Source organism: Mobula birostris, chromosome 31, assembly GCF_030028105.1.
Source record: "Mobula birostris isolate sMobBir1 chromosome 31, sMobBir1.hap1, whole genome shotgun sequence".
In the NCBI taxonomy this organism is placed as follows: domain Eukaryota; kingdom Metazoa; phylum Chordata; class Chondrichthyes; order Myliobatiformes; family Myliobatidae; genus Mobula; species Mobula birostris.
Window position 1 is genome coordinate 25885100 of NC_092400.1, and position 14995 is coordinate 25900094.

At 44.2% G+C, this 14995-nt stretch overlaps 1 protein-coding gene across 2 annotated transcripts in view; it reads left to right on the forward strand.

Annotated features, from left to right (window-relative positions):
• scarf2 (scavenger receptor class F, member 2) overlaps positions 1-14995 on the forward strand; it is a 102640-nt gene that overhangs the window by 13073 nt on the left and 74572 nt on the right. For both annotated transcript variants that reach the window (XM_072247984.1, XM_072247985.1), the window contains exon 4: positions 1053-1569. In XM_072247984.1, the coding sequence (XP_072104085.1) occupies positions 1053-1569 (517 nt within the window). The remainder of the gene's footprint in view (positions 1-1052; positions 1570-14995) is intronic.

Below are 14995 nucleotides of genomic sequence, written 5' to 3' on the forward strand. Positions count from 1 at the left end.
AAATTCTGAGATTGCTTTTCTATGTTGGTATATTAAGTATTAGAATGGTAGAGCAAGGATACTATCGCTCAGATCAGCACTTAACTGGTTCCACGACCCATGTACTCACTTTGAGGGACTCTACAATAAATGTTCTGAGAATTATTTATTTACTTGTTTTTTATTTGCACAGTTTGTCTTCTTTTGCACATTGGTTGTTTGTCAGTGTGTAGTTTTTCATTGATTCCATTGTATTTCGAAGTTCAAAATTCGAAGTACATTTATTATCAAGGTATGTATACTTTATACAGCCTTGAGATTTGTCTCCTTACAGGCAGCCACAAAACAAAGAAACCCACTTCAATATGCTCTCCGCCCCTTTGTTCTACTATGAATCCCTGCAAGAAAATGAATCTATATGGTGACATAGATATAGTTGATAACAAATTTAGTTTGAAGACCATAAGACCATAAGATATAGGAGCAGAATTAGGCCATTTGACCCATCAAGTCTGCTCCACCATTTCATCATGGCTGATGACATTTTCCTCTCAGCCCCAATTTCCCACCTTTTCCCTGTTTCCCTGACCAATCAAGAATCTGCCAACTCTGCCATAAATATATGTAAAGATTTGGCCTCTACAGCTGCCTGAGGCAAAGAATTCCACAGATTCATCGCTTTCTGGCTAAAGAAATTCCTCCCTATCATTGTAAAAGGGCACCCCTCTATTCTGAGGCTGGGTCCTGTTGTCTCAGGCTCTCCTGCCATAGGAAGGATCCTTCGCACATCCACTCTGTTGATAGGTTTCAATGAGGTCACCCTTCACTCTTCTGAATTCCAGTGAATACAGGCCCTGCACCATCAAATGCTCTTCATATGACAAGCCCTTCAATCCTGGAATCATCTTCGTGAACCTCCTTTGAACCCTCTTTGGTTTCAACACATCCTTTCTAAGATAAGGGGCCCAAAACTGCTCACAATGTTTGGAGTTATAACTACCTGTGCAACACAGATCACAGGTGGGGTGCCTTTCTCCCAGTACTGACTAAACCACTGTCCTTTGCACTTTCAGAGTGTCCTGAACAGTTCTGGGGCCCAGACTGCAAGGAGATGTGCCTGTGCCACCCAAATGGGCGCTGTGCCGACTCGACGGGTAAATGCACCTGCAACCCTAACCGCTGGGGCCCGACCTGCAACAAGCTCTGCCTGTGCCACAACGGGAAGTGCGACCAGGACACGGGGAAGTGCAAGTGCGAGCCACACCGGTGGGGCACCACCTGCTCCAACATGTGCTACTGCAGCCCCAACTCCCAGTGCGACCCGAGGACGGGCAAGTGCATCTGCCAGCCGGGCTGGTGGGGGCGCAGCTGCCGCAACCAGTGCGCCTGCAACAACTCGCCCTGTGACCAGATGCAGGGCAGGTGCCAGTGCAAGGAGAAGTTTTGGGGGCCAAGGTGTGAACGCTGCCAGTGCATCCATGGGAAATGCAACCCTATCAATGGATCATGTGCTTGCTATCCTGGGTACAGAGGGAAATACTGCACAGAACCCTGTCCCGCTGGATCTTTTGGGCACGGCTGCAGAAGGAGGTATGCTTTACTGATCTTGCTTTTGCTTTGGTCACCTGGGCGCTTGGTAGAAGTGGTAAACCATTACCCTTATCTCCTTCGATCAAGGACAGCAAAGTTGGTTTCTTGCCATAGCTTTGAGTGCACATGCTGTACCCATTACGTAAGCGGACCGAAGTCAGTCTTAGTTTGGCATGATCTAAAGGTAAAGGTGCACACATTTGTTTGACATTAAATGTACCTATTGAAATTTGAGTAATGAGGTTCTTGATGAGATGGAGCTCACAGGGCTTGTGGAGCTGATGGCGAAGAATCCCATGTCCGTTGATAGACTAAAGCTCTAGGCTCCATCAATAAGCCTAGCTGAATGGTATCACCTTACGTTGCCAACTTAATGTGTTTATTTCACGTGAGCTTCACTGGTAAGGCCAGCATTTAACTTCCAAACATAATTCCCCTTCAGTTGACTTCTTAAGTGGTTTCAGTCTTGCGAGGAAAGTATTCCCATAATGCTTTTGGGTGGGGAGTGCTCAGATTCGGATCCAACAAACATGGAAGAATGGCAATATACTTCCGGTTCAGGAAACAGTGAGACTTGAACAGGAAACTTACTGGAGACAGCATGCCTATACCCCTCTATTTCCAGATACAGAGGTTGCAGGATTAGAAGGTGCTCGTGATGAAGCTTTAGTGAATAGCTTTGTAGACTGTTTATTTTATTTATTTGTTGAGATACAGTGCAGAGAAGGCCCTTCAGGCCCTTTGAGCCACGCCACCCAGCAACCCCCCAATTTAATCTTCCCACATCTCGGACTGTGGGAGGAAACCGGAGCACCTGGAGGAAACCCACACAGTGACGGGGAGAATTTACAAACTCCTTGTAGGCAGTGGCGGGAATTGAACCAGGGTCGCTAGCACTGTAAAGTATTGTGCTAACCACTACGCTACTATGCCACAGCAGCCACGCGCCACCACTGATGCGGAGAATGACGGCTATGTTACTGCCTGGACATTCCTTGTTTGGGATGTTGTCGATCTTCTTGGGCTTTGTTGGAGCTGTGCTCAGTCCAGCCAGTGGGGAGCTGTTAATATGCTCCAGGCTTGGGCTTTGCAAAAAAGCTCCACAAGATAGATGAGTCACTCGCTGTTAGACGCATGGACTCAGCCCACTGGAGGAGTCTGGGTGTCTGGTTCAGACAAGCCTAGGGTCAATGGTGATCCCCATGATTTTGGTAGAAGAGTGTTTAATGGCATCAACTCAGTTCCAATCTAGGTAGTGGATTAACAAGTTAGTTCAAGTCTCCAATAATCACAAGCATTGTTTTAGTACCAAGTTAAACCAATGAGACCCACTTCGCAGGCACTGCACCCTTGGAAGATAAGGGGTTAATTAGCTTGCGTGTGTCCTTCTTCTTCTCCTGTAAGGATCCTGTGTGCTAAGAATAGCATTAGGGGAAGCATATCTTAGGCTGTCATTTCGATGTGATCTGAATAACATGGTTGTTCGCATTCAGATTGTTGTGTTTGAACACAGTAATGGACAGTGACAGCACATGACACTCATGAGTTACATCAAGGGATGGACAGGCAAAAGTACTAAAGAACTTATTGGAACTTCTCAGATTAAAGACAGATTGAAGACCATGATTGCCCAGGTCATACAGCGTGATGATGATGAATGGATGAAACTCAACGGCCAACAGTTAGGCTGACCTGCAACTCCTCTTCTCCAGACAAATCCGTCACCTGTGAGAGAAGTGTTTCAAATGCTGACTATGCCAAGATGTACACTTGGCAATTAAGATGAAAAGTATTATCTAACGGGGCTGGAATTTGAAGTGAATAAAAGCTGAACAAGATATAGTTTCTCCCTATCCTGTGTGAATACTGTGCTATGAAGCTGAAGGAAGACATCACCTCAGTAAGCGTCATTATCATCATCATCATCACTACGTGCTAAGTCGTATGACATGGGCGATCATGATCTTCCATCTATCCTTGACCATGATTGTTCTTGCCAAATTATTCTATAGAAGTAGTTTGCCATCGCCTTCTTCTGGGCAGTGTCTTTACAAGACGGGTGACCCCAGTCATTATCAATACTCTCCAGAGATTGTCTGCCTGGCGTCAGTGGGCGCAAAACCAAGGCTGGTGATATTCACCAGCTGCTCCCATGGATTCACATGGCTCTGATCGGGGGCTAAGCAGGTGCTACACCTTGCCAAGGGTGACCTTTAGGCGAGTGGAGGGAAGGAGCGCCTTACACCTCCTTTGGTGGAGACGTGGAGACGTATCACTATCTTGCCCCCCCCCCCCACCCCCGGATCCATAACAGTAGTATTCCCTTAATACCACAATGGGAGAACCTGCATAGATCACCCATCCAGCTGATGAACAGCTATGGGAATGTCTGAGGTCAAAGAAGGACAAATTATATCAAGGAATGCAAGAAGTCTTAAACAGGCCAGGCAGCATCTATGGAGGGAGGAACAGAGTTTACATTCCAGATTGCTAACTTTTTGTTAGAACCTGAAATGTTAATTGTGTTTCTTTACAGTTGCCTCCAGCTTCTGCCTACAGCTTTTTGCCTTTCCATTTGCTCGGGCTTATACCTTCTTCTTTCATTGGGGCTGAAAGTTTGTTCCACCCCAGATCAGGATTCTGATTGACTGCATTTAACAGGATATGGGATGAGGTACAGAGGGAATTTAGCTAGGATAGAGTCATAGAGTCACAGAAAAGTACATCACAGAAGCAGGCCCTTTGGCCCATCTAGTCTGTGCCAATCCATTTAAATTGCATGGTCCCATTGACCTGCACCCGGACCACAGCCCTCCATATCACACCCATCTATGTACCTGTCCAAACTTCTATTAAACATTGAAATCCAGCTCACGTGTACCACTTATGCTGACAGCTTGTTCCACACTCTCACTACCCTCTGAGTGAAGAAGTTTCCCCTCATGTTCCCCTGAAATGTTTCACCTTTCACCCTTAACCCATGACCTCTAGTTGTAGTCCCACCCAACCCCAGTGGACAAAACCTGCTCTATTTATACTGCACATAATTTATATGCCTGTATCAAAACTACCCTCAATCTTCTATATTCCAAAGAATAAAGTCCTAATTTATTCAATCTTTCCTAATAACTTCAGCCCTCCAGTCCTGGCAACATCCTTGTAAATTTTCTCTGTACTCTTTCAACCTTACTTACATATTTTCTGTAGGTAGGACATCAAAATTGCACGTAATACTCCAAATTAGTCCTCACAAACATATTATATCACTTCAGCATAACATCCCATTTCCTGTACTCAGTACTTTGATTTATGAAGACCAAAACTAGATAGAAGTGAACTCATTAAGCTAAATCACTGTGTTATTTTGAAAGGGTTTGTAATGGTGATAGAAGTCACTGATTACATAACGCGATTCATAAAGTCAAAAGACAGACATGCTTGAGTAATAACCAACAGTTTTTCTGCCTCGTACATCCGGCTCAGTTCCCTTTCCACAGCACACAGCTGTTCATTAAATCATTTCTCTGGTTGTAACCTACATTGCCACACCAAGGTCCCCTCTCCATGGTCAAATGGTTCTTCTTCTTAATAGACACAGTCTTCCATCATTTGAATCTGTGTGCCCTTATAATATAGGCTGAGCTTAAATTTGGACAAAATATTCCATCTCAAAAGTTGATTACGTGCCAAATGCGAGTGTTCAAAATAATGGTGGGTGATGTGGGAGGGGAGGAGGTAAATTGGTCTTGGAGTAGGTTAAAAGGTCAGCTCAACTGCGTGGGCCAAGGCTGCCTGTGCTCTGCGGTACTGTTCTATGTTCCATGTGCTAATACTAGAAATCTGAAGTCAATAAAACAATAACTGTTGGATTTACACAGCAGGTCAATCTGCATTTGACAGAAGCCTGAAACTTTGGCTCTGCTTCTCTCTCTGCTGATGCTGTCCGGTGTTCAATTTGCAGAATTTTCTGAGTTGGTTGCATGTGTCCTGTCTGACGGATAAGTTCACAGCAATCGTGGCGTCAGTGCGAAGCAGTTTCATCGAGGAACTGGGGCATAAAGTGGTGGATGAACATGATGCAGGAATGAATTGGGTGAGATAGGCCTTGTTACCAGCCTCCAAGGAAACGTAGTGTTGATGTGAAGCCCGTGTGGGAACATTCCAATGCTGGAGCTGAAGTTGTAAATCTCCCTTTCATGATGCTGGAAAGTACAAAGAAAAAGGACAGAAAGACTTGAATTGATATATTATCCTCAGGGAATTGGGATATCCCAGAATGATTCATTGGCCAAAAGCTTATTGGAATATCACTAACACGAGAAGGTCTGCAGCTGCTGCAAGCTCAAAGCAACACACACAAAATGCTGGAGGAATTCAGCAGGTCAGTCAGCATCTACGGAAATTAAAAAACAGTCGATGTTCTGTGCCACAATCCTTCTTCAGGACTGCAAAGGAAGGGAGGAGACACCAGAATGAAAATGGGGGGGGGGGCAGGGGAAGGAGGATAGCTAGAATGTGATAGGTGAAGCCTTGTGGGTAGGAAAGGTAAAGGTCTGGAGAGGAAGGAATCTGAATGAAGAGAAGAGTGAACCACAGGAGAAAGGGAAAGAGGAACAGACCCAGCAGGGAAGTGATAAGCAGGTGAGAAGAGATCAAAGGTCAGAATAGGGATAGGAGAAGTAGGGAGGGGGAGGGAATTTTTTTTAGATTGGAAGGAGGAATCAATATTCATGCCATCAATTTGGAGGGTACCGTGACAGAACAGAAGGTGTTGTTCCTCCTCCCTGAGGGTGGCCTCATCGTGGCATAAGAGGAGGCCGTGGACCAACATGTCAGAGTGGGAGTGGGAATTAACAGGGTTGGCCACCGGGAAGCTCTGCTTTTGGCAGATAAAGTGGGGGCGCTCTGCGAAGCGGTACCCCAACTTATGACGGGTCTCACCGATGTAGACGAGGCCGTATTGGAAGCTCCGGACACAGTAGCCAATCCTAGCAGATTCGCCGGTGAGGTGTTACCTCACCTAGAAGGACTGTTCGGGGCCCTGAATGGAGGTAAAAGGTATATGACTGAAGTGATATAAAAGTCTTCAAAAATTGCAACAGCTTTATTTGTGGTCACTTTAGAAAACAAGTTGTGAGGTGATATAATAACTGTAATTAAATATTGACCAGTTAGTCCAGTTCAGTGATACTGGTTGAGGGATAAATATCGACTAGTACACTGGATTGAACATCCCTTAATTTGGCTGAATTTGGTTCTGGGAGGTCTGTTCCAAACAGGGGAACAGACCTACAGTTTAATGGCTCAGCTGAAAGACATCACCTTCTATTAAATAAACATTTCCAAAGTACTTTATTGTCGGCTGGTGGTGTAGTGGCATCAGCATTGGACCTTGAAGCAAATGGTCCCAGGTTCGAATTCTGGCTGGCTTCTTGCAGGTGTCCATCCGTGCAGGGTTAAGCATCAAGCAAGCAACTCGGCCTGGTTAGAAACAGACAAAATGCTAAAGAAACAGCAAGGTTGCTACCCGATATGCCACAAGACATGGAGAGGAATAACAGCAACATAATGTCTCGTTGTGAGGACCAGTATGGATTACTTGCTTGGCTCTAAGGTGAGCTTATCAGAAGTATTTAAACTGGAGGAATATACATTTTTGAAAAATTAGAAGATTGGGTGCTGTGGGGATCTAGCAGAGAAAAGGTACTGTAGGTCAGTCATGATTGAATGGTGGGGCAAGTTTGAGGGGTCGAGATGACCCCCTTGCAGCTCTTATTTTCTTGCTGGTCACCAGTCTGAGGCTGTAACCTTAAACATCTGGCCTCATTGCACAGCACTGCAGAGTGAGGCACAGTTGACACTAAAGTGAATGCTTGGGTAGAGCCTGTGAAAGGAAATTTAATGGAGAGAATTACCCACCTGACGTTCTTCCTTGAAGCCAGAAGTAAGGTATACACATACTAGGTACCTAAAAAAAAAGATAAACTGCCTTTCTTGCTCCAGATTACAGCATCCTACAATCTCTTGTGCTTCAACTGAGAAAATATGCATTGTTTGGTTCTGATAAAGGCCCTTCGATCTGTTTCTCTTTCCCACAGATACAACCTGACCTACTAAGTATTTCCAGTATCTTCTTTTTTTATTTAAGATTTCCAAAGTTTGTATTTTTGATTTCCATACCTTTGGTTACCTAGGTTACCTAGGCAGGGGAATACCGTTATTGTTTCCCTGTGCACTAACTTCAAATAAATGCAAGCGGTTTCAGTGAAAGGAACTTGATTTCTTGGGCTGACGTATACATAATAATGTCAATTCCTAGTTGTGGTTCACAGTGACAGAACATTATTCACTTTCACTTAGTCCCATTTTTTTTTTGTAGGTTTATTGGTGTGGTGGAGCTCAGAGGCCTCATTAACTCTCCGATATAAGAATCACACTTGGGCACCATGAGGAGCCTTGTTGTAAATAAGTTTGCAGATTCTTCTGGGATTTTGAGTGAGGTTATAAGTAATTTACTAGAATATGAGTCTGGTTTACAGTGAGTGTTTCATTGTTGAATTGGTGTACTATTAAGATATGAATTCTGACGGCTGGTTGTTGGCTACCCTATATATCACAATAACACATGCAAATATTTTAAAAGGTTGAATAAGTAACAAAGGTAAGCTTATTGGATCTTGGATTAGAAGCATTGCATACAGAAGCAAAAAGGTTCTTTTAACTCCCTTTGAAATACAGATCTATATACATGTATTTCTTGTACATACTCAAGCGATGTAGACGTGGTTGGATGTCGGGCCAGCACAGAAAGAGTTGCCAGCATGTTCCGGGATCACAGCTTCTTGCGGGCTAGAGGCACGAGCGACGGTGACCCCCCTAGGTACACAAATTGGCGAGAGTGGAGTTCGAGGTCAAGTGTGCAGATCCCTTCCTCGATGAATCTGGAGTTCGAGTCCTCGTCCAGAGTGCTTCATAGATCATCAGCGGCGAGTGCTGGGTCGACACCAAAGGTCAAAGCCCGAATGTCATTCAGAAGTCCAGATCGAAGCCCGAGTGCCAGTCTGAAGTCCTGAAGCTGAGGCTCCCTGGCAGAGCTCCAAATGTGCAAATTTATGTGAGTCCGCTGGGGAAGTCAAAGGCCTGTACTCTGTGATCCCCGAGTCTGCCGGAGGCTGGAGCCGAAGACAGGATTAGAGGCAATGCATGCTCATGGGTGGGTGTGTAGATGATGTAGTGGGAAACGAGGCTTGTTTTGTTGTTGTTGATTCGTCGTTTGGTATGTTATGGTCTGTTCTGTATGATCTGCGTTCTGCCAAGTGAGTATGCCAGCGAAATGTATGGTGACACTTGCAGGCTAGACCTGAGTGCATCCTTGAGTGTATTGGCTGTTAATAAACATGACTCATTCCACTAGAATAACACACATACAAGATTCTGGGGGAGCTCAGCAGGTCAGGAAATGAATAAGCAGTCGACATTTCGGCCGAGACCTTTCAACAGACCACATTTCACTGCATGTTTCAATGTCCATGTGTTAAATATATCTGAATCTAAATCTGAAGTACAAAAGACAAGCTATAGCCAGAGTTAGGGTAACAGGACACCATGTTGGAGAAAGTTTGTAACGGCATAGAAAAAATTTATTAAATCGGTTCCAGGATGGGGTGACTTCAGTTATTTCTGGTGTCGAATCTGAGATTGTCTACTTCACAGCAGATAAGTTTCAGAAGTGATTGGAGCGAGGTTTTTACAATCATGGGGATCTGAATCGGGGGTTTACAACCTTTTTTATGCCATGGACAAATACCATTAAACAAGGCATCTGTCGACTCCAAGTTGGGAACCCCTGGTCTAAATAACCTAGGCAAAAAAGATAATCTGTTTTCAATGATGGAAAAATTCAGGCAGTAAGCATTTGTGATCTAGGATTCGCTAACTTAAAGATAATGAAAACAGATTCAATCATTGCTTTCAAAGGGGTGTGTTCTATAGTTACTTGAAAGAAAAAATATTGCTAGCACACAGAATCAGAAGCAGGTTTAATATCACCGGCATATGTCACGAAATTTGTTAACTTTGCAGCAGTAGTACATTGCAATACATGATAAGTGGAAAAGAAACTGAATTACAGTAAGTTTACTGTATATATGTATATTAAATAGTTTAATTAGTGCAAAAAGTGTGGGCACGTGGCCAAGTGGTTAAAGCATTGGACTAGCGACCTGAAGGTCGTGAGTTCGAGCCCCTGCCGAGGGAATGTGTTGTGTCGTTGAGCAAGGCACTTAATCACACATTGCTCTGCGACAACACTGGTGCCAAGCTGTATGGGTCCTAATGCCCTTCCCTTGGACAACATCGGTGTCGTGGAGAGGGGAGACTTGCAGCATGGGCAACTGCTGGTCTTCCATGCAACCTTGCCCAGGCCTGCACCCTGGAGAGTGAAGACTTTCCAGGCACAGATCCATGGTCTCGCAAGACTAACGGATGCCTTAATAAGTGCAAAAACAGAAAAAAAAATAGTGAGGTAGTGGTCATGGGTTCAATGTTCGTTCAGAAATTGGATGGCAGAGGAGAAGAAGTTGTTCTTGAATCATGGAGGCTTCTGTACTGCCTCCCTGATGGTAACAGTGAGAAGAGGGCAGGTCCTGAGTGGTGGCGGTCCTTAATGATGGACGCCGCCTTTCTGAGGCGCCGCTCCTTGAAGACGTCCTGGACTGCGGAGGCTAGTGCCCATGATGGAGCTGACTAATTTTACAACTTTACAGGGAATGAGCTGGAGGATGGAGCTGTGTACACTGGACTGAATAGCTTCAGCAGGCAGAATGTGGCTTCAATGGCCAGAATGGCCTTGCTTTTTAGGGTTGTATAGATTTCCCAGTTTCAATGAATGTAAAATGCTTTAAAAATGTACGTGCATAGAACTATTTTGCAGAAGATGGACTTGCTACAATAAAACAGTGCTGTAGCTAGTAGATCTGCTGCCCCACAGCTTCAGTGCCCTGAGCTCAATCCTGACCTGTGATACAGTTTGTGCGGAGTTTGCACGTTTCCTCTTGCTCTGTATGTTTGCTCTTTTTCTTTGAACCAGAGTTAAGTCATGTCCCGTTAGAGGCTGATTTTCAGATATTAGATTAGATGGACTTCTGGTGAGATGGTGGCACACTTGACTGCAACTGATTCAACAGGGTTAGCCAGTGAGTTGCTCATTGTTGGAGGAACTGAGGAGCTGTTCTTGGTGCGGATTGTGCAGCTGCCTGCATCGGAGAGGTGTTGGATAAGCTGGCGCGTGAAGGAAGTGATCAGTCTGAAAGTGAGTTATTGCCATAGCCGCTTTTCTTGTGTTCATTAGACTCTTTGGGGCATTATTAATGTGGAATGCTGTAAGTCCGATTCACTGACTTGTTGGTGAGTGGCGGGGGAGCTACGTGACCTTGGTGATAGCGAGGACTAGGCCTCAAGCCGTGGTGTCACATGTTTATAGCCACCCAGGAGAGAGGCATCCGAGGCGTTGTGATGTGGCATCCAAGTTGGATTTAGTGCTGCCCCCTGTGTTCGTTCAGCAGAAGACAAGCCATCTTGTGTTCAACTGCAGTATGCTGTAACATTCACGGACTCAGGCTCTTGGACTATGCAGTTTTTTGTTTGTATGACTGCATTTTCCTGCTATCTTCTATGAGCTTGTTATCTTAGATATGCCTTGTGCTGTGTGTGACTATTGATATTGTGTTTTGCACCTTAGTTCCGGAGTAAGGCTGTTTCGTTTGGCTGTATTCATGAATGCTTGAATGACAATTGAGCTTGAATTTGAGATTAGATTACATTATCGTCATATTCATCAGAGTACAGTGAAATTCCTTGTTTCCATGAATCTCACAGAATGAACAGTACACCTAGTAATAATGAAAACTAACAGTAAATACTGTCAAGATATTAAAGGCATCAATCAGTACCACTGCACAACAATTTTTTTCGGAAGTGTTGATTTATCAGAATTTTTTTGTTTATGAAAGTCCGCTTGAAGCCGAACACAAATATAATTTCGGACTACTTGTATCACGTAGGAATTTGGAGAAACAAGAAATGAACTTTTATTGAATATAATGCATTTAGTTGCATAAAGGTGCTGACACTTTGCAATAGTTCAACTAAGCTAAAATGTTTTGTTGATGATTTTCATTTATACTCATTGTCTGAGGTTCTTGCTTAAGTGTCTGACAATAATCAGCCGGCACTGATGGATTCCAGTTGCCTTGATACCATTTCTCCATGACGGAAATGTCCTGGTGAAACCTTTAAACATGTTTGTCACTGTTCTTTAGTGACGTGTTGCACTTCATGGTTTTGTATACTTGAACCATGTTGGCAATCAGCTGCATGTAATTTGGTGCTCTGTAGATGGCAAGAAAATTTTCAACAACATCCTTGAGTGCCTTCCATGCGATTTTCTCCAGTTCCACTAGAAGTTCTTTGAAATACCTGTCATTGATAACCTATTCGATTTGTGGACCAACAAAACTGCCTTCCTTAATCTTGGCATCAGTTATTTTGACTTGAATTATGAATTAAAATAACAAACATCGGTGATTTGCAAAAAAAATGGTGTGGGATGGGGAAATTTCAAGATGATTTTCATGATCAGCAGACCAAAATCCATAAGATACACCCAAAAGTATCCAGGAAGCAAAATCATTGTTGTGAAGTGTATGTGGTCACTGTAGGAAAAGGATCAACTATTATTTGGCTGATGAAGAGGGGATGAACACGGGGCCAAATGGCCTTATTCTGTTTCATTTCCTTATGTTAAAACTGCATGTGGAATATCTACTCAAAAGAATTTTAATGCATTATGGAGATTTACAGTAGCTGAGTAATTCAAAGGATCAGTGAACAATGAGTATGTTCCAGTGTTGAGATGTTCACCATAACGCTCAGTTAAAGTGTCATTTTCCCAAGATGTGCCAATTGTTAAAGATCCCCTCTGAGGTGTTGAGCAGGATCATATAACGTACTAACAGGGGGTGAGCCACTGATACCTGTCAGAGCTGGAACAGCGCGTAAAGGCATTGAGCCACAGGGTGAAATGAAGAGAAATTTAGTATTGTACAAACCTTTGGTACTGGGGTGGAGATATGTGTCTCTATCAAAGGAGGTATATAGTTCTCCTTCCCTCCACTAACCTGCAGGCCACCCTTGGGCAATGTGTAGCACCTGCTTAGTGCCCCGATCAGGGTCACGTGAAGCCATAGGAGCCGGTGGTGGATGGTCCTATGAGCGGCTGGTGCATATCACAAGTCCTGGTTATGTGACCACTGATGCCAGGCAGGCAATCTCTGAAGGGTATTGATAATGGCTGGGGTCATCCATCTTGTAAAGACAGTGCCCAGAAGAAGGCAGTGGCTAACCACTTCTGAAGAAATATTTGCCAAGAACAATCATGGTCATAGAAAGACCATGATTGCCCACGTCATATGACAGATCAGCATGGTGGAGACAATGGAGAGATGAGTTCTTAAACCCAGTGTGTACCTGGTCACTGAATTGTAACCATTCCGACAATTGGATCACAGCTGGGCTCACTGCTGGTGAGCAATGGTAGGCAATATAAACATTCAAAGATCCATTTTATTGTCAAAGTATGTATACAGAATGCAACTCTGAGATTCCCCTTCCCCAGATTGCCAGGAAATACAGAAAAAAACAAGTGAGTCATTGAAAGAAAAGACATCAACCCACCCCAACCCACACACACACAAAAAAAAACTTGCAAACTCCAAACACCCCAACCCATCCCCTGCACAAAACTAACAGATAGCCCACTCGGAAATTAGCAGCTAGAGCATCGAACCCCAAACCCCCAACATGTGAACATACAAGGCAGGACTCCTGGTTTAATGATTCTCACAGGCCCCGGACAGAAAGTGCAGTCGCGTGGATGTTACAATTAAGGATTTGGCCCAATGGTCATGACCTTCATGGTGATAGAGGCCTGCTGGCACTGAGGAAAATATTACCGGGGTAGAATTATTCAGGAGAAGAGTGGGGAAATTGAGAAACAAGCAACAAAACTATATTCTTCTGATTTGAACTACAGTGCCTCATGTAAAACCGGATTCTAAGGATTCAAAGTACATTCATTATCAAAGTACGTATGAATCATACAGCCTTGACTTGATTCGTCAGCTTACTGGCAGCCACAGAAAAAAAGAAACCCAAAAGAACCCAATTTTTAAAAAAAAGACCAACACCCAATACGCGGAGAAGGAGGGGGAAAAAAAAATCACAAATCATGCAAAGAAAAAAAGCTAGCAGCAGCATTCTAAACTAACTGGAGTTCATGGACCCGAATCCTGGAGCGGTCTGAGTAGGCCCATAGTCTTGTTCGCAGTTCGGCCTATTGCGGGGCAGATCTCTGTGAAGCTTGCAGACATGAAGCACGTGGCTGCTGGAACAATCTCACAGCCTCAGTGCCACGGAGAGAGGAATGAACATCCCTGAACAACGAACAGAATTGGCATGACCCTCGGCGTCGGTACCGACACCCTGCCTTTCCAGCAGGGTTTAGTAGATTGTAGGTACTGTTTGCAAGTACAAGACTAAAGTGATCTTGCAGAAAAGTTTGACCGTGTTCCTGGGGCTGAGAGATTGGGAGCAGGCAGAGGCCAGACACGTGACACGGCTGCAAACACTTTAAAGCAAAAACGTGTGGAACTCTTCAAATCAGATCCCAGCACAAGGCAGAGGAAAAATGTAAAACAATCTGGAAAACAGTCTAGACAACAGGAAGATCTGATCAAAACATGCAGGGAGCAACAGTTTGTGGGAAGGCATGCAGAATATTAATGCAATGAGGCCAAGTTTTCAGTGGGGCTTATGAAATGCCCCTTGGCCTCACCCCTCAGCCCTCTCCCGTCATTCCTGTCTAAAGCATTTAGGGCAATGACAGGGCAGTTCACCAGAATGAATGCTTGTTTACATGGCATTTGATTTTAATCCCCACACAGAAACATTAGGTCAGGGTTCAGCATGAACAAATTTCCAATTCCCATTGGCTAATCTCCCAGGTTGGCATCCTGGAGCATGCATTTGTCATAGATGACCAGTTTTCTTCAATAATTTCTGATGTGCATGTTGAGCAGAAGTCAAAAGGTATAAATGAACCACAGTTAGTTCCTTGGTTTCTATTTTATGAGGAAGGACCCAGGGGATGAACTTGTTTACAGTATCGAATGGAGCTCTGTAAGGCTTAAAGATCTGTGAGGACTGCAGGATGCAAGTTTAAGCAAGGACACGTTTTGAACTGTGAGCCTGGAACTCGATGATGCATGTTTAAATTTCACAAGGGTTAAGGAACCAGAGGCTAAGGTTTTTTTTTCTCTTTCACAGCGTAGTGTAGAATGTGGAACGGAGTCACAGCTGATAGCAATTC